Raw genomic sequence first — 20382 nt, forward strand, 5'->3', positions numbered from 1 at the left:
TCTCAGCCTCAGTTTCCCCATCTGTAAAGTGGAGATGCCTCACGGGGTCAGAACAAGGGAAAAATAACAAGAGGAAAAGAAGGACTTAAAAGGGAAGGAAATTCTGACACATGCTACAGCATGGATGGACTTGAGGACGTGCTGAGAAAGAGCCAGGCACCACCGGGCAAACACAGTGTGACCCCACGTACGCAAGGTCCCCGGAGGAGTCAGATTCACAGGGACAGGAAGTAGTGGGGGTGCCAGGCGCTGGGGAGGGGAAGAAGGGAGTTAGTGTTTAATGGGGCAGAGCTGCAGTCTGGGAAGATAAAAAAGTTCTGGCGATGGATGGTGGTGATGTTTGCACAACAATGCGAACGTACTTAAAGCCACTGAATTGTCCATTAGAAATGGTTAAGGTGGTAATTTTATGTTACTTACATTTTACCACCAGTTTTTAGAAAAGACATAACAGCCTGGCCAGTGTTGCTCAGTGGTTGAGCTTCGGACCCAGGCGCCAAGAAGTCGCTGGTTCGATTACTGATCAGGGCACACGCTCAGGTTGCAGGCTCGATCCCCAGGAAGGGGTATACAGGAGGCAGCCAATGGATGGATATTTCTCTCATTGATGTTTCTATCTATTTCTCCCTCTCCCTTCCCCTCTCTCTAAAAATAAATAAAAACGTATTTTTAAAAAAGAAAAGAAAAAACATGACAAAGGCCAGCCTTCCACACTGTGCCGGGCCTTCCCGACCCTCCACGCCTGGGGCTCCTGCCATCCGCCCCCTCAGCATCTGTGTCATCCCTGGGTCGGTGGTTTCTCCCAGATCTGAAGTCCTAGGATCCAGGATTCCCCCACTTACCATACTTCTGGACTTCAAAGGACTTGTTGTACACGTGGCCTTGCATTTCAACAAAAATGAACCATTCTCCCAGCACCGGCTGGTCGGACAACGGGAAGGTCATGTTGGTGATGCCTGTGTCGAGAGAGACACCCCGAATCCTGGGGCAAGTGCGTGTGCAGGGAGCTGGCTGGGCCCTGCGTCCAGCGGTGGTGAGGTCAGGTAGAGGCGCTCTGGGGACCCTGTGCCTCCCCTACCCCAAGCAGCCCCTGGGGAAGCCGGAGGGGGTCTGAGGCTGGGGGAGGGGGCCCCAGCAGAATATTCACCCCTGCAGGCTCAGGAAGAGTGGACGTGGGAGGGGCCAAGGGCCGCGCAGGGGCTTGGAGGCATGACTCCATGCAAACGCCGTGGCCCATGCGCCTGCCGGAGGCCCCGAACCCCACGTCTGGCTCAGAGGCACATGGAGCCCGGAAGCCCCCCCACCCCAGCAGGACTCCGGGTCTGTCACGTGTGCGCATTTCCCGGCTGAGGTGGCACAGCTTTCCTCAGCCCCTCCAAATGCCACCTATCACCTCCCCTTTCTCGGGGCTCCACCTCCCTTAGGGTCAGAGCTAGAAGGGAGAGACCAGTGTCACAGAGAAAGGAAAAGAATGCCAGCTTCTCAGCCAAGCAGAGCCTCCGACTCCTTGCTGGGGAAGAGACACCTGGTGCCGGGAGGGTGCTGGGTGGGAACTGGGGTGGGGGGTGATGGCGTGGAAGACCTTCAGTGGGAGGAAGGCTGGGGTGCTGACAAATGAGGCCCCAATGTTCCAGAAAGGTCCCCCGTACAGGCAGGTGTGCCCGCTGGATCCCAGGACACAGGCGGAGGGTCCTGGACAGCCCACATTCTGTTTCCCTGAAGGATTCTAGCACCTGCTACCCGGAGGTGCAGCCCCAAAGCCAGAAGGAAGAAGGGGAGAGGATGGGGGGGGGGGGGAGAATTACCACAGCAGACCGGCTCCACGTGCCTCCACTCCATCATCCTTGAGCCCCGGGGGTCCTGCGGGGACACACGGTGAACTGAGGCGGCTGGCATGTGCCTGGCGTTTGTGTGGCCCTTCTGAGCCCTCTCTCCAGGGCGGGACAAGCATGAAGGGCAGGCCCCATATTAGCCATTTATACGGGAGCGAACCAGAAAGAGCGTGGGATATAGAAGGGACCTGTCTGAGGACAACGGGGTGCAAGGGGGGGGGGGGGGGCTGGGCCTGTCTCACCATTCAGGGACGACCATTAGGACTCTGGGTGCAATCTACAAAGGGACAGGCAGACACACGCTGGCCTGCCCCACAGTGGACCCGGGGACCAGGATGGACCAGGTCCCTTCCTTGCGAGGCACTGGGCAGGCGGGGAGCGGTGGGCGGGCAGTGGGCGAAGACAGACCAGGCCTTGCTGAGAGTAGGCTAACCAGGCGAGAGTCAAGCTGGGCAGGGCAGGCCACTCACCAGGATATAGGCTTCCAGCTGCAACACAGACAGACAGAGGCAGTGAGCTACCCCCACCCAAAACCCCCAGCCCTCCATGCACGTTTGGTCTTCGCCCACGCAGGGCCTGGTCCCTTGGGACACCCACAGTTGCTGTTATGAGTTGAATTGTGCCTCCCCACCCCACCAAATTCATAGGTTGACATCCTGGCCTCTAGTTCCCCAGAATGATTGGGAGATGGTACTTTGTAGAGATAATCCACTTAAGATGAGGTCATTAGCATAGGGCCTAATCAAATAGGATGGTGTCCTTATAAGAAAGGATGGTTTACCCTGGCCTGATGTGGCTCAGCAGTTGAGCATTGACCCAGAAACCAAGAGGTCACTGGTTCAATTCCCGGTCAGGTCAGAATACATGCCCAGGTTTCGGGCTTGATCCCCAGTAGGGGGAGTGCAGGAGGCAGCTGATCGATGCTCTCATAGATGCTTCTATCTCTCTATCACTCTCCCTCCCCCTCTCTCTAAAAAATCAATAAAAACATGTTATAAAAAGGAGGAGGAGAAGGAGAAGGAGGAGAAGGAGGAGGAGGAGGAGAAGAAGAAACCAACCCTGCCAACACCTTGATCTTGGACTCCCAGCCTCCAGAACGGGGAGAGAATACACTTGTGTTGATTAAGCCACTGAGCTTACAGCACTTCGTCACAGCAGCCCTAGCAAACTCACACAGTTGCCATTAGCAGTGAGGGTGGCATGGCCAAGCCCTGTCTCAGGGCCTCTGTGCTCCCTGCTTCCCATCACGGTCCTGCCCTCCTTCCCAGACTTGCTTCTGCCTCTAACCAGGGACGGCTCCTCCAGGCAGCCCTCCCGAAACAGGTGCTTTCATGTCTGAACTCCCAAACACCTGCCTGGGGCCTGGCGGCAAGCCGGTGCTCATCCATATCAAACCCAACAGTCGATGCCAACTCTGACCACGATGAAGAACTCACCGGTGGAGGTCGCGGCTTGCACCGCTGTGTTCCTGACCTAGGCCGCGTGCCTTGCCTGATGCCCGTGTGGCTGACCGCGTTAGCTCAGGGCTGCCTGTGTGCCCGGGTGTGCCCCAGCTGAGCCCCGAGGCCGCTGGAAGCCTTGCACTTTAGATTCAATTTCTTGTGATGTTTGTCCTTGGGCCTCACCCAGCGCGGACCCTTGACCAGCCTCCAGAGGAGAACGGGCAGCCACACAAACCAGGGCTCTTCCCTTCTATTGTGAGTGCCAAGCCCTTCCCGGCAATAACTGCACACGAGGCAGATACCAAGGGGCCGAGCCCCAGCCCCTCCCCAGGGAAAACTGTGGGCACAGGCCCCCTCGGTATCTGGGTGCAGGAACTTAGCCCTGTCCGCTCAGAAAGCAAAACACGTACACACCCAGGGCCTGCCACGCTGCCCTGGGAACCCGCTCTGCCCTGGGAACCCGCTCCTGAGGTCCAGCTCAGCCTGAGGAAGGACGTGCCGGTGGAAAAGAACAGGCAAGTGCATCAAAATAGTCGATGAAAAGGCACAGAAACTTGGGGTGACGAAAGTTAAGGAAAAGCCGTGTGTACCCACAGAACTGCCCTTCTAGGCTGGCCACCAGCCACTAGGAACTGTGCAGCGTTATTGTCCAGAATATGAGCCCCACAGGGGTGGGGCCCCCGTATGCTCTGCTCAGCGACGTGCCCCGAGCACTCAGTACTCGAGGACGTGCACGTAGCCCGTGCCCTACACATGTCCTCTCAGGGCTCCCTAAGTGGAAGTCGCCCGCAGACCACGTTCACATCTTTGCTGTGCACACGAGTAGTGTGTAGTGTACGTAAACCTCTTCCTTCACAATCAATGCTTTTCTGCAAGCTCCTCCGTGCAGCGAATGCCAAGGAGAAGCCGAGGAAATAACGGAGCCGGGAAAATCACCACTTTGCACTCATCACAGCGAGTTTTGTTTCATGTAATTTTGGAATCGTCTGTGGAAGCTAGAACTGGCAGTGAGCGTCTGATGGGTAACTGGGTATGCAAAGAACCTCGGGTCCTCACAGATTACTTATTGACCACAAAGGGGAAAGACAGACTTTTGGTGGGAGCAACAGGGCAAACTCTACTTAAACCACTGGCTGCACTTACCATCACCAGCAACCAGACACACCAATATAATTTATCATTAAAATATAACTGATCATTAAAATAATCTTATAAGTGCATATGTATATAGGTGTATATACAGAGAGAGAGAGAAAGCACATAAGTGTAGCAAAATGTTTGTAACTGGTGAATCTAGATCTGTGGTTCTCAAAGTGTGTTCCCTCGTCCAGCAGCAGCATCAACTGGGCACCTGTTAGAAAACAGATTCGTGGGCACCTCTCTAGAAATCAGGGAATCAATAACCGGGTCAATAACTCTAGGGAGGGCTCAGCAATCTGTTTGAGCAAGCCCCCCCAGGGCAATCAGACACACACTCAAATTTGAGAACCACTGTCCCAGATCAGGCCAAATCTGGCCCTCTATCTGTTTGTGTAAATAAAGCTTTATTGGCACCCAGCCACACCCATTTATTCACATACCAGTATGTCTCTGACTAAGTCTATGCAACAACAGCAGATCTGAGTAATTGAGACAGAATCCTTCTGGCCCCACGGACACGAACATATTTACCACCCGGCCCTTTCAAGAAAGTTGGCCAATCCCTAGGCTGAATAAAGGGCACATGGGATTTCTCTGTGCTGTTCTTCCAACTTTTCTGTGCATTTGACGTTATTTCCAAATAAAAGGTTAAAAGAAAATCAACGCCTTCTTCCTGTGAATATGTTCATTTCCGAGGAGAAATGATGGGTTTGATGTGCGGTTATATTTTCTTTCTAATAATGTTAAAAGCAGGGCCAGTAGGATTTCAAATGATAACCCGTTGCTACTTAAATCCTTCATAAGCCTGCATAGAGGGCACTGGCCACTGCCTGGACCATGGTGCTCCCTTATGGGGCATCTACCATTTTTTTTTAAATATATATTTTTATTGATTTCAGAGAGGAAGGGAAAGGGAGAGAGAGCTAGAAACATCAATGATGAGAGAGAATCATCGATCAGCTGCCTCCCGCACACCCCCACTTGGGATTGAGTGCACAACCCAGCCACATGCCCTTGACCGGAATCGAACCTGGGACCCTTCAGTCCACAGGCCGATGCTCTATCCACTGAGCCAAACCAGCGAGGGCCCCACCAGCGTTCTTGCCTCCTCCTGTCCCACAGACTTCCCCTGGGCCTCCCAGGAGAAGTGGAGGCCCAGGGAGGGACCAAACCGGAGGTAAAAACTGTAAGAGGACAGAGGAGAAAGGCCAGTTGCTGACGGTGGCCTGGCCAGGGTGTCTCAGGGATGTGTGTTCTGGGCACAGGGTTTAGAAGCAAATCTCACCTCCTCACTGATGGGCCTCAGGTCTGGGGTGACGGTGAAGACGCTGATGAGCACTGGGAGGAAGGAGAGAGACGTGTAGCAGCTCCAGGCTACGGCCAGCCCTCCCCCGCCCGCACCGGTGCCCACCTCGGTGCTGGGGCCTGTACACTGGCTTGTCGGTCTGGATGAACACGGAGGCCCCCCGGGCATCCACGCTCACGGAGGTCTGGTTGTGGAAGAGGGTGCCCTCCTCTTCCTGCCGGCTTCGGCCCCACACCTTCAGGAGGGCCTGGCCCCGGAGGCCCGTGGGCACCTGTGCGCAGAGCATTGGAAACGGGGTGTCACCCTGGAGGGGACCTAGGTGTTGGGAAAGCAGCGTGGAGGTCTAGGGTGGGGGTGCTCACCTGTGGTGACTGTGCCCCTCTAGGGGACGCTTGGCAGTTTCTGGAGGTGTTTTTTGGGTGCCACAGCTGGGGGTAGGGCATCTAGTGGGTGGAGGCCAGGATGCTGCTCAACAGACTAGAGACTCCCAAAAGGGTCCTGGATTGTCGCACTTAGAATAGCTCTGGGTGAGCATTTCTCAACTTGGGTTAGGGGTGGGGGAGGATTCTGCTCCCCACCACCCCTCACCCCAGAGGACACTGGCCGTGTCTGAAGATGTTTCTAGTTGTCATAACAGCGATGAGGGTGCTGCTGGCCTCTAGTGGGTTAAGACCCCCTGGCCCCCCTCCCAGAATTACACGGGCCTTCGCTGGTCTCCTGTACAAACCCACAGCATCTATCCTGGGAGGAGGCCCTCCTTGTGTGCGGTGGCAGGGGACCGCACACGCTAGTAACTTCAACCCCTGTCCGGGGCTGCCCTATTTTCTGATACAGCAAACTGTTGCCATCTGGGGCTGGTTTGTTCTCTGGGGCGGGGAGGTCCTGGGCACCTGGGTGTTGAACGGCCTCCCTGGTCTCTACCCTCTAGATTCCAGTGGCAACCGCCCACCACCGTTGTGACACCCATAATGTCTCCAGGCATTGGCATTGCCAAGTGTCACAGAGGGAAGGGCGTAAACATCCTCCGTAGGAATGCTCCTTCGAAGGAGGGGCTATTACTGCCCTCCGTGCCACCGCACGAAGGACACAACCGCCTCGGACTTCATTCTGACCACGGCACGGGGCACATTATAATTAAGAATGAGTCTCAATTTAGTCCATTCATTCAGGGACCCCTTTGAGCATCTGATAAAAGTTAGGGACCAGCTAACTCAGTGAATGCCTACAATGTCAGTGCTTATAAACCCCTGGAAATCAAGGACTCCGGTTTCAAAACTGCGTCAGAGAATTACCTACAGTGTAGTTTCGTATGGGAAATAACTTTTAAATAACAATATTCAATGCCGACAAGGCTGTGGGAAATTTGGTCTCTAATGTATGGCGGGCGGTGCTGTGGGAAGGCAATGCTGCATCTCCTACCACCCTGGCCAGATAGCTGTGTTGGTTAGAGCATCATTCCAATGCACAAAGGTTGCAGGTTCGCTCCGCAGTTGGGACACATACAAGAAGCAACCAATGAGTGCATAAATGGGTGGAACAACAAATCGATGTGTGTGTGTGTGTGTCTCTCTCTCCCTTCCTCTCTCTCTAAGTTCAATCTATCAATAAATAAGTTGTTTAAAAACTAAAATAAAACAAAGCAGGACTGAGAAACAGGCCTAGATCCTGACCTGGTAACTCTTTTTCAGAGTGTTTAGCCAAAGGCAGGCATCCGGCACGCTAATAGCTTTACACATAAAGATGATCGCAACCTTTGGGTTACATTATCAAAACCCTAAAAACAATTTTTAAAGATCTAAATACGTACAAGGTGAGAGCTTTGTAAATTACTACAGTTGACCTTTGAACACCTGAATTGCAGGTTTTTTTCAATAAATATTGGCCTTCCATATCTGTGGGTTTTGCATCCGTGGATTCAACCAACCACTGGGTGAAAACAGAATTTTTGATCTGGGGTTGGGAATCCACGGATGCAGAAGGCTGACTGACTGTATGCATTATTCTACGCCATCCTATCTAATAAAGAAGGAATATGCTAATTGACCCTCACATCATCACAAAGATGGCGGTGCCCACAGCCACAAGATGGCCAGCAGGGGAGGGCAGTTGGGGGCGATCGGTCTGGCAGGGGAGCAGTTAGGCATCAATCAGGCTGGCAGGGGAGTGTTTAGGGGGTGATCAGGCTGGCAGGCAGAAGTGGTTAGAGGCAATCAGGCAGGCAGGCAGGCAGGCAGGCAAGTGGTTGGGAGCCAGTAGTCCCGGATTGTGAGAGGGATGTCCGACCTAAACTGGCAGACGGACATCCCCTGAGGGGTCCTAGATTGGAGAGGGTGTAGGCTGGGCTGAGGGACACCCTCCCCCCCACCACCCCCCCACCACCCCAGTGCATGAATTTCATGCACTGGGCCTCTAGTTTTATAATAAAGGACTTAAGCATCCTCGGATTTTGGTGTCTGCAGGGAGTTCTAAAACCAATTCTTTGCAAATACCAAGAGAATGACTATAGTTAAGTTTTGGGGGAGTCAAAAGTTATACACAGATTTTCCACTGCTTCGGGGGGAGTGGCACTGGTAACCCCCTCATTGTTCAAGGATCAACTGTACATAAAAGGGATGTAATAAGATGCTGTTTACAACAGGATGCAAAATACAATTATAGAGACTTTGACACATGAAAATATGTTTATACAATGTGTTTAGAGAAAACAACAGGAAACACCATGGTGTATACCCTTTAATTGCAACTATGAAAAAATGTGCTCAAGGAGACAAGGATTTGCAGGAAATGTGAAAAAGTGAAAAGTATAGGGAAGGGGCTTATGGGTGACTTCTCCTTGTCTAAATTTTTTCCTCATCAATCATTGTTTTTCTCAGTGATTTTTCTCAAAACACATGCAACATATCTTGTTCCATCCAATTCAATTTATTCCCAAGGTAGGGTTTATGATTTCAAAAGTTCATAGCTTACCTTGAGTTTGATTGTCCCTTTATCTAAAAATTGAAAATAAAACAAAAACGGTTAAATCAGAAGCTGTGTTTTCCTGCCCAACCTCCCTGGCCTGCAGCCTTACAAACAGGGGTTTCTCAAGCCAGAGGGATTTTCTGTGAACAAGCATATACCCTGGGTCACACTGGTCTGGCTTGGGCTGGGCTGGGCTGGGCTTGCCAAACTGGCGAGAGTTGAAGGCCGGAGGGAATGGACAAAGCTGAGCTATTCAGGGGAAAGTTGGCCGGCTTGCATACTTGATTCACTTCACCCCTGGCCTCTGCCCAAGGTAAGCTGTGAGGGGAGCAAAGAGAAACTCCAGGGAAGAGGAACGGGAGAAAGAAGAAGAGACTGAGGTTCCTAGTGGACCTTGCTCGAGTGAATCTGACTGGTCTCCCATCGTCTCTCTTCTACCCAAATGGAGTCATTTGCTATTCTGACACCTCTCGGGACTTACTGGCCTTCAGGGCTTATTTAGACATCTACTGTTTCTGCCTCCCAGAATGAATCCCCCCTCCCCTCTCCACCCCACCCTGCCTTCCTTGCTAGCCAAACCCTGATTTCCTTGTAGGAACCCCTGACCAACTCCCAGTCCATGTCATCTGGTGGAGCTCTGTGCAAATCTACATAGGCCTTTGCCCTTATCACAGGGATTGGCTCAGAGTTGAGCACATGATGACCCACATAGCCAACCAGCACAGGCCTTGCCCCTGCCCACAGGGACTGGGTCTGAGTTGAGGATATGACCCAAGATGCACCACTCAGAGGGAATCCTGGGAGCCCCACCACCACTTCCTCTGAGCTTTGAGGAGACAGGGGCCCATCCAGAAGTGTGGCCAGGAGATGGCCAGTAATGTCCGTGGACTTTTCTAGTTATGAGAGGCCCTAAAACTCTGCCACTGAAACCAACCTGAGTTGGGTTTCGGGGACGACCCCTGGAGAGGAACAGGGACTGCCTGCACTCCTCCTGCCCGCCCAATCCCTTCTCCTCGTTTCCACTCCTGGTCGGCCTCCCCGTGTCCCTGCAGAGGACAGGGGCTGCCCCACTAGAGCCCCAGCACATCCTGTCTCCTGTGGCTGCATCCTGCCCATGCTCCCTGTGAGGAATGAGTCACCCGCCCTACCAGACTGGGAGCCCCTGAGGCAGGGCCAGGAGGCCAGCGCTGTCTTTCTCTGCAATTTACCAAGGAAACTGTGGGAGAGGCTGGCTGAGGGCCTAAGCTCCGCCCAGCTGGGAGCCCAGGTCTGGGTCCAGCACCCTACAGGGTGGGGTGGGGGAGAGGGGGCAAAGCTCAAGAAAAGGTCTGATATGGGCCCATCCCACCTCTAGCCAAAGCTGACACGAAAGGTGCCTGACTCCATCCATATCTGCACCCATAGAACCTGGACTCGGATTCCCCATTCTGGGGAGGTGGCTGCCCCTCCGGGGCCTTACTCTCTTCATCTGAGAAATGGGGAGAACTCAACCTGCCTGCCCTCCCTGCCAGGGTCCTAGGGAGGTGGGATGGGAGGAAGCAAAGCAAGGCCCACCCTGCCCAAGCCCTGAAGGCCAGGAAACGGCTCCACTGTGCGAAGGAAGGGGAAGCCCCCATCAGACAGCCCGGAGACCTACCCAGCATGGCTCCCTGGCTCCATGCCACTGCCTCGCCCTGGGCCACCAACTGAGCCTGGACCATGACTTCCCTTGGGGAGTTAAAGATGGTCACGCTGATGACTTCCTCCACCCCCGAGCGGAAGACGGAGGGCGCTGTGATCAAATAGCCCCTGCAGGAGAGGAGAACCGTGGTGAAGGCCAAGGACTGTCTGACCCACCCCTGGCCTCACTGCCACCCTGGCAGGGTCAGGTTGCACCCCAGGCTCACTCCACCTATTCCTCACCCTGAAAGCACGGTCACTTCATGCATCTGTATTCCCCTCAAATTGTGGGCTCCTGAAAACCATGGACTGGCTTGTTCACCCCTGAGGCCCTCACTGGGTAACTGGCCTCTGAGGCCCTCACTGGGTAAGCATCTGGCCTCTCTGAATCCAGTGCCACACCTCCCTTCGACCTCTGCATTCTGGCCCCTGGCCTTTTCTCTGCCATCGGACATTTGCACGTGCCAAGCGCACAGTCTGAAGTGCTCGTCCTGTAGGCTAAGGGGCAGGACTCTACTCCATCCTCACAGCCGCTCTGTGAGAAGTGTGCGCATCTCCCATTTGCAGAGTCAAAAATTAAGTCCTGGAGCAGCCAAGTCATGTGCCCGCATCAGTGAGACACCAGGATTTGAACCCAGACAGTCAGACTCCGGAACCCAGTGGGAAGAAGTAAGGAGCTTCCCACAGAGTTAATTTTAAGAACGAACCCCTAAAACCAAACTGAATGACCCAACACAGGAAAAGCTTCTCGAACAATGGAATCAAAACATCCCTCTCTCTTTAAAAACCCTCAGCTTGACTTTGCAGACAGGAGAGCTGATCTTGCAGAAGGAGAAAGAATGTGCACCAGGTCACAGAGCCAGCGAGGAGAGGGCCCTGGGTGCCTTTGTGGCCTGAGTCCCAGGCCTCCCCACCCGCGTTCCTGCCTCCTCGTGTTCTGCAGCTTTCCACCGAACATCACAAAAGCTCGTCCATAACCACTGGACCTGTTCACAAGGCAACAAGTGCCCAGAGCACCAGCAGCAAAGGCAGTACAAGTCCAACTGAGCAGAACTATGGACACTAGAAAGAAAGAGGCAAAAGGGAAAACTCTGGACTAGGCATTTCTCAAAATCCTCTCTGAGACAACCCGACACCCACATGCAAAAGGATGAATTTAGACCCTTATCGCACATCGAACGCTAAGATGGATTCAATGTGGGTCAGACACTAAATGTAAAACTATAAAAGCACTAGAAGAAAACATAGGAGGAAGGCTCTGTGAACTTGTGTTAGGCAAAGATTTCATGAATAAGATACTAAAAGCACAATCCCAATGCTTCAAAGAAATCACTGATAAACTGGACTTCATTACAACTTCAGGAGAAGTCTGGCATATCGAAAGACACACGGGTTCCCGCAGCACTGACCCTAGGAATCCACTGTGCTCTGTCTGGCTCAAACAATGACCAGAGTTCACGCAACCTGGATTCCTACATGGACTGTCCAACTGCAGGACTGACCACAGCCTGCAAGGATCTCGGGGACTTACCATCTACTATATGACTCCAGCACAATGAGAGTGGCCAGAGACCCTAACTTCGAAGGTGCACTGGCCAGACCCAGCAATGACTGGAGTAGTGACCATGGGGTCCCATGTTCTGTCCGACTCCAGCACCAACAAGTGCCTGCCAACTGGATTCCCGAGTGCAGTGTTTGGCCCCAGCCACGCACAGAGCTCGTATTGACCCTGGGTGTGTAACTATACCTTCCGGAGCATGCAGTAACCCTGGGTCTCATGGATGTCCAGATCCAGCACTGACCCGAATGTGTACTGACCACGGATCTTACGTATTCTGTCTGACTCCAGCACCCAACAGAGTATGCAGTGATGCCGGGAACGGACATGAACCATCTCGAGCAGGAAGACCCTTGCTTCGTATGTGATGTGTCGTGTGTGGCTCCTGCACCAACAAGACCCTGAGCTCCCCTGTGCAGTGCTGGCCTCAGTGCACAGCGCATGCAATGATCCCGAGTCCTTCACTGTGTCCAGAGCACACAGTCACCCGAGGGGCGAGCTGCTACCCTCTAACTCCAGCACTGACTCGGGCGCGCAGTGGCCCCGAACCCCCACGGGTCCTGTCTCGCTGCTGCACTGGAATGTGGCCTCGTTCAGGACAGAGTCTTTCCGTCCAGCTCCCAGCTGATCCCGGGGGCCCCCACCTGGCGTGTGCTGAGTGTGGAAGAGCACCTGGAAAATACACAATCCGCATGTTTGTTTTCCGCTGTCGCCTGTAGAGCCCTCATCCAGGTCCCCGTTAGCATCTTCACCCAAAGGCCCAGAGGACCTGCTGGGACCAGATGCGTTTTCCCTGAGGGCCAGGAGCTGCGCCTGGCAGTGTGATCGCCAGCCAACCACTGTCGACCCTGGCATCTGAGCCGACACTGGCTTCTCGTTCTTTAGACCTGGGAAAGGTGGTGTTTGGTAAAGCGCCGTTTATTTCAATGAGGCCTGTGGCCCGCTGGCTGAGAGTTTGACATGCTTGGGTAGACGGTGTTGGTCTTGCAAATCCATGCTGCTTTCTGGGGCTAGAGATTTCTCCTGAAAAAAGCCAACAACGTGGGACAAAATCCAAGGCTTTTCCTAAAACGAGATCCTTCAGGATGGTGGGCCGAGGCCTGGAGGCCAGCTGATCTGGAACCGCAAGTCAGTTGCTGTGTCTCCCGGCGTCGGGGTTCCATTTCACGCAACAGTGGTGAGATCCCAGGGCTAATTCAGTCAAACTCTGTTTAAAACCCTTCAGCGAAGGGCCTCTGGTCCCTCTAAGGCAGGATCTCTCCTTTAGGGCTGTGTCATGCTGTGTGAGGGGGGCTGATCTGTCCGTGGCAGTGTCCCTAACCCCTACCCAGTAGGTTCCAGCAGCACTGCCTGCCCCTGGATGTGACAAGGCCCAAATGCCTCTGGACAATGCTGAAGGGCCCCGAGGGGACACAGATCGCCCTCTGGCTGAGAGCTGATATTCTAAAAGGTGTCCATCAGCACAAAAGTCTGCTGGGTTCCAACTTCACAAGGTCCAGGGGAGGGAACCCCATTGCTCGAAGCCAGCGTGCTGTCTTACTTCTCAAACTGTGATCTCAGAGGAGCAGTGCACCCCACGCTAGTCCCCTGGAGACCTGATTCTGGGAACTCCTGAAGGAGGACTGCTTGCAAAGCACCTCGGAAAGGCCGAGCTGGACCAAGCGGCTGAGCTGGGGCAGCAGGAGGCAGCCCCCCTGAACCCACAGCCTTGCAGGGCTGACCCGAACTTGGCAGGTCTGGAAAGATTCCCTACCCAGCCAGCTCCTGGGAAAGTCTCCTGAGCAGCCAGTGAAGTCACCTCCTCCCATGTCAATCCCCCAGAAGCTCTGTAAGTGAACTCCAAGAAAAATGTGGAAGCCAAACAAACACTTCCTCCCCCACCACCACGCCCTGCCTAGGAAAACGAACTTTCTCCCATTCCTCAGCCAAAACGCGAACCTCTTACCTTCATGCCAGGGGCAACTTGAAATCGCCACCCCAGACGACAGCCACGGCCACCCAAGGGGGCAGCGTCTGCAGCCCGAGCTCTGGGGAGTCCCTGTACCACCAGGGGCCCCTGCCGAAGTCTCAGAGCGCCCCCTTTCCCAGTCCGACCCGTATGTACTGGGGGACAAGAAGCTAGGTCCCACCAGCGCGGAGGCTGTGTGGCCTTGGGCGGGTCGCTACACCTCTCTGAGCCAGTCTCTGGGACTCCCACCCCGGGAGGCGGCCAGCCTCCTCGGTCGCCCGGGGCTACTCACGGGGCCTGGGGGCGGGCGGCGTGCACGCTGTCCCTCGGCGACAGAAGCAGCAGGAGCCTGAGCAGCGGCCCAAGCAGGGCGCCCCACATTTTCGGGCTCCGCGGAGACGCCGCACCAAGGGAGGGGGCCGGGACGGGGTTGGACCGGAGCCAGGGTCCGAGCGACCCTGTCCCCGCTGCGCCGTCGGGGACCCTTTGTTCGCAACCCCCGCGCCGTGCGCCCGGCGCCATGCGCCCTGCTCCGCGCCCGGCCAGGCTTGGGCAGCGGGGACCAGCCCCCTACCCGGACCCGCCTCTGCCCGGCCCGCCCCGCGCGCCCCGCCCTCGCCCCGCCCCTGAACTCATCCCATCCACCGACTCTCCCCACAACCTCCCGGACCCGCCCCTTGCGCGGATGCACCCCCAGACCCGCCCACCCCCTTCCCCTCGTCTACCCGAACTGTCCCCCTCCCCAACCTGACCCAATATCCTCCCCAAACTCGCCCCCTCCCTGGACTGTACCCCCATCCACCCTGCCGGTCCGCCCCCCAGCCGCCCACCCATGGCACGGTGGACCCGTCCCCATCCCTGCACAGGGGTGCTTCGTCTCTGTGCCCTCTTCATCCCCCGCTATGCTGGGCCCGCTGTGTCCTCCCCAACCCCCCCTTTCCCCACCCACCACCTGGAGGCTGAGGAGTAGAGCCCTTTGGAGAAGCTAAGGCTGGCTAGAGGGCCACCCTTCCAGACACCGGCCCCTGATTGCCGTCCTCACTTCTGCCCTCGCAGCACCGCAGCGTCTGCAAATCCCCTGGGCCAGCCCCTCCCTCTCTCAGTCTTCTTTCCCCTCTGCACCCCTGCTGTGTGCACCCCTTCCTCTTTGAGGGCAGGGTGTCCCCTCCTGCCCCTCCCAGTGTCACCAGCTCAAAGATGGTCCCCCTGTTGTAGGTCCCTCTGGTGGGGACAACGCCTTTCAATGTCATGTTCAAGTCCTCTCCCCTCTCCCTCCAGTATCGCCCACCCCCAGCTGGCCTGCGGCCTCTTTAGTGTTTAACGGGACCAAGTCCAAACTTGGGGCTGCCTAATGGCCCAGCCTCATTCACTCTAGTTCCTCCTGCACACTGTGCTGACCCCACTGCCTGCCTTTGTTCAAACTCCGCCTCTCCACCCTCCTCCGCTGCCTGTCCAACTCCTGCTCCTTCCCAGAACCCTCTCTGCTCCCAGCCTCCCCCAGCCTCCCCCATAGGCTTTGGACCAAGCCCTGGGCAGGCAGTGGGACACACAGCATCTGCCACAGCAGATGATGGAGGGGGCAGTGCAGGAACCGGCCTAGATGAGGGAATAGCGGGGCAGTGGCGGTGCTGAGAGACTAGAAGGAGGTGCCAGCCTACAGGCACAGTCCCCACGGGCACCAAGCAGGGTCTTCTAGTAAACACCTCATAGCTCACGTCAGCCCAGCCCCCCCAGGGATCCCCAGACCAGAGGGGAAACAGACATGCCTGTGTGCAGGAGCAGCTGTAGGGTGTGAAGCTCGCTGCCTAGGAGGACACAGCTACCCTGTCACTGGGGGAGCAGCCAGTGACAGTAATGAAGTTAAAACTTCATGTGACCTCTGACTCCACTAACAGGAAAAGGCTGTGACCAAGGTGATGCAGCCAAGCAGCTGCATCGTTAGGGGCCGTGAGTAACCAGAAGCAGCCTGCATGACCATCCACGGACAAGGTGAAGGAGGTGCCACATGTGAGCCCACAAGTGAGGTGCAGAGAGATGGGAAGGGGGTGGACAGAACCATGGAGAAGAATGCAGGGAGGGAATTGCAACAAGACCCAAGGGCTTTCACCTCCTGTGGTCTGGGGAGCATGGCCAGGTGCTGAGGGTGGGGGTGGCTGTCCTCACCCTGTGTCCCCGAGGCCCCAGCGAGTGAGGACTAGAGCTGCTGACTCGGTGGAGGAGCAGAGATCTCTGCACACAGCCGTGAGCGCCCACTCCCAGGGCTGTGAGGGAGGCTCCTCTTCTGGCCTTACCTGATCTCAGCAAAGAGCACAACAGAGCAATGTCTTCTCAAGGACTTCCAGGTGTCCAGAAAAGGGCATCAGCTCGCAGGGAAAGTTGCTTGGGAAAAGGATGCAAAAGCTGCTGAGAATCTCCGAGGAGCAGGGAAGCACCTTGGGGACGCCTTTACAGATGGAGAAAAACCGGGCGGATCTGCCCAGCACTCTCCCTGATGCACGTGGAGAGGAACATGCATTCGCCCTCCTGGACAATGGCTGTAATGTCTTGGTGCATGTGTGTGTGTGTGCGCGCACATGTGTGTCTGTGTGTGTGTGTACACACCATACATGTTCTTGGTCCAGTAGAAGCATGGGAGGAAGAGCACAGGATGAATTTCTGTAACACATTACCATAAGTTTGATAGCTTAAACAATAGGACTTTAGACAGCCCACAGGATGGGACAAAATATTTGCAAAGCATATATCTGGTGAGGGATTACTATCCAGAATATGTAAAGAGTGCCCACAATCCAACAACAAGAAGCATATAACCCAATTCAACAACGGGCAAAGGCTCTGAACAGACATTTCTCCAAAGAAGATATAAAAATCGTGAATAAGCACATGAAACATCACTAATCATTAGGGAAAATCAAATTAAAACCATCATGAGACACCAGTTCACACCTACACAATGGTATTATTTTTTTAAAAAATAGACAATAACAAGTATTGGCAAGGATGTGGAGAAATTGGGACTCGTGTGCACACCGCTCATGGAGATGTAAAATGGTGCAGCCACTGTGGAAACAGTCTGGCAGGGCCTCAAAAAGTGGAACATAGAATCACTATATGATCTAGTTGTTCCACTTTGGGGTTTATGCCCAAAAGACAGACTATAAATAAGCACTGGAGAAGGCCGAGAGACATGAAAACATGCTCAAAGACACTAATCATCCAAGAGATGCAAATCAAAACAACAATGAGGTACCATCTCACACCTGTCAGAATGGCTATCATCAACAAATCAACAAAGGACAAGTGCTGGAGAGGATGTGGAGAAAAAGGAACCCTCATGCACCGCTGGTGGGAATGCAGACTGGTGCAGCCACTGTGGAAGACAGTATGGAGTTTCCTCAAAAAGTTAAAAATGGAACTCCCATTTGACCCAGTGATCCCACTTCTAGGGATATATCCTAAGAAAACAGAAACACCAATCAGAAAGGATATATGCACCCCTATGTTCATAGCAGCACAATTCACCATAGCTAAGATTTGGAAACAACTTAAGTGCCCATCAGCAGATGAGTGGATTTAAAAAACGATGGTACATCTACACAATGGAATATTACACCGCTATAAAAAAGAAGGAACTTTTACCATTTGCAACAGCATGGATGAAACTGGAGAGCATTATGCTAAGCGAAATAAGCCAGACAGAGAAAGATAAATATCACATGATCTCGCTCATGTGGGATATAATGATCAACATAATTTGATGAACCAAAATAGATCCAGAGACAAACGGCAGGGGAGGTGGGGAGGTTAGAGAGCAACCAAAGGACTTGTATGCATTCATATTGGCATAACCAATGGACACAGACACTGGGGCGGTGGGGGCTTGCCCGGGGTGGGAATGGTTGAGGGGGGGTGAGCAATTGGGGATAAAGGAGACATATGTAAAACTTAAGACAATAAAAAATAAATAAATAAGCATTGACTAAATAGCAACTTTTCAGCAGAGAAAAGGCACGAATTAGGTGTAGGGTTGCCAAAGTTAGCAAATAAAAATAGAGTTATATTTGCATCTCAGATAAATGACCAAAAAATGCAGTGTAAGTATGACCCAGTAATATTGGGGAGGCCACTCACTAATCTGCCCTGTGCTCCCATCTGGCTCCTTCTCATCTTTCAGGTCCCACCCAGGGGCTCTGTCATTGTGAGGCTCCTCCTCCCCCGCCTCAGGGGCTCCCTCAGCTGGGTGGCTGTGCCTCCAAGTGAGTCCCTGTAATGTGTGGTCTGTACCCGCCCACCTCACCTCACCTGGAAGGTCGTGCACTCAACCACCACACCTGGGGGCTGTCTGCACCTGCCAGCCTCACCTGGGAGCCGTGTGTCTGTGGGGTGAGTGTATGTGTGTCTGTCCTAGCAATAGGGTGGCGGTGCCATCTGCAGCCCTTCTTACCAGTGACCAGAGCCCCTGGCATGGCTTGGAGTCAGACACCTCCAGGCACCTTCATCAGTCTCTTAGGCTGCCACGGGGGCCCCACCATTTATTCACTGGAGGCTCCCATGAGATGACAGCAGGGACCAGCCTCTGATGGCACTTGGGCCAGTGCTAATGTTTAATGAGAAAACGGAGGCCCAGACGATTCAGCCCTAAATGGGGGCCTTGGCCGCTATGTCTTCTGGGCAAACAGGCTGGAAATAAAGCACCACAGTGAGTGGCCCAGCCCGCCTTGGCTCCCCCAGCCAATTCTGTCCTGGGGAAGATGCCAACTCGGTGTCAGGAATGTTTTGGACACACCCTAGGCCAGGAGGGACTGAAGGGGCACCAGGCCGCTGGCAGCTCCAAACGTACAGTGGGGGCCCGAGCGGGGCTCCCACCCTCTGCTCCCCACGGTGGATTCACTGGCCCTGCAGGGAATGGGTCTGCAGGAGGCAGAGCCTGGGATGGTGCATGGTCAACTGCATTCCAACCCAAGGGAGGTGGACAGCCCCCAGGTGAGGTAGACAGGTATAGACAGCCCCCCGGAAAGGTGGACAAGTGTAGCTAGCCTCCAGGTGAGATGGCCAGGTGTAGACAGACCCAGGTAAGGTAGATAGCCCCCGAGTGAGGTGTACTGGTATAGGCAGCCCCAGATGAAGTGGACAGGTGTTTACAGAACTCCAGGTAGGGTGGACAGGTGTAGGCCAACCCCAGATAAGGTGAACAGGTGTAGAAACCCACAAGTGAAGTGACTACTTCCTCCCTTTCTTTCCTTCTCTCATCCTGTGTCTATGGACACCACCCACCAGGTTAACCAGGTGCTCAGAGATGGACCAGGCTGCCTAGCCCTCAGCTGCTCACAGTATTTAGGAAAATCAGTTCTAACAGGTGAGTTCTGGAACTTCTGGCGGCAGGACTTACGTCACAGGGCACCCGTGAGGGCTAGAGCCTGATTCAAGGCCAGCCTTGAACCCAGGGAGTAGCGGATAGTCCACATAGGGCACCTCTTCCCATAGTGCAGGTGGGGGCTTCCCAGGTGTGGCACTGGGGCCAGGCAGCCGGAAGCAGGAGGGACCAGCTCCCACGCACTGCTTTGTAGGAGGAGACGTTTCGCTGCTCCTTTGTGCAAACCTTCCAAGATTTCCTCCTGGCTCCCTAGGCTACATCCCACCGGACCTTGGGCACTTGCCCTCCCACTGCCCTGTGAGCCAGGTGGCTCACTCCCCCGCACCGCCCCCCCCCCCGCCCCCCAGCCCAGCGCTGGTCACTTGGGCTTTAGCTCCGGGGAGCAGACCTCAGGCCTTGCCACCTTCTTCCTCTCCCATGGCACCATTCACTCATTTCCTTTCTCTCTCTCTATCTCTTTCTCTTCTTTCTTTTGTAAAATAAAATTTACTTCCCGTAAAGTTCACCCACTCAAAATGTACAATTCAACAGTTTTTAGTGTACTTACGGAGTTTTGCAACCATCGCCCCAACCTAATTCTAGAACATTTCTATCACCCCCAAAGGAGATCCCGTCCACATGAGCAGTCACTCTCCATTCCCCCTCCCCCAGCGCCTGGCAACCACTAATCCGCTTTCTGTCCCCGTGGGTCTGTCTGTTCTGTCCACTTCATGTAGATGGAATCATGCGTCATGCGGCTTTGGGGACTTGCTTTGTTCACTCAGCGTGATGTTTTCAAGGTTCATTCCAGAGGCACTCTTCCCAGCTTATCACACTTGGTGGAGAAAACCAGCCGTGTTTCTGCTGAGGACAAGGAGGGGCCTTAAAGCCCCTGATGTGAAAAAGACCAATAACAACGACAACAGCATCCTATATAATGAAAGGCTAATATGCAAGTTGTCCCCTTGACCGGGAGTTTGACGGGGAGTTCAACTGGGAGTTCGACCAGGGGGCAGACGCTCAATGCACAGGCATGGAAACATGGAACAGACTGATGAATCTCAGAGGGAAGGGGGAAGGGGTGAGGGCAGGAAGAGATTAACCAAAGATCTTATATGCATACTAGAGGCCCGGTGCACGGATTCATGCACCGGTGGGGTTCCTCGGCCTGGCCTGCGGGGAT

At 54.4% G+C, this 20382-nt stretch overlaps 1 protein-coding gene across 1 annotated transcript in view; it reads right to left on the bottom strand.

The window, feature by feature from the left end:
• The window catches only part of CPAMD8 (C3 and PZP like alpha-2-macroglobulin domain containing 8), a 61013-nt gene extending 46627 nt beyond the window's left edge, over positions 1-14386 (bottom strand). Inside the window, 8 exon segments of the mRNA XM_070416334.1 lie at positions 843-956; positions 1806-1860; positions 2303-2320; positions 5700-5752; positions 5826-5991; positions 8688-8710; positions 10318-10469; positions 14139-14386. Of these exon segments, the coding sequence (XP_070272435.1) occupies positions 843-956; positions 1806-1860; positions 2303-2320; positions 5700-5752; positions 5826-5991; positions 8688-8710; positions 10318-10469; positions 14139-14368 (811 nt within the window). The 5' untranslated portion in view covers positions 14369-14386.
• Between the last annotated feature and the right edge of the window lie 5996 nt (positions 14387-20382).

Source organism: Myotis yumanensis, unplaced genomic scaffold, assembly GCF_028538775.1.
Source record: "Myotis yumanensis isolate MYYU_CA2020_CCGP unplaced genomic scaffold, mMyoYum1.0.hap1 SCAF_5, whole genome shotgun sequence".
In the NCBI taxonomy this organism is placed as follows: Eukaryota; Metazoa; Chordata; class Mammalia; order Chiroptera; family Vespertilionidae; genus Myotis; species Myotis yumanensis.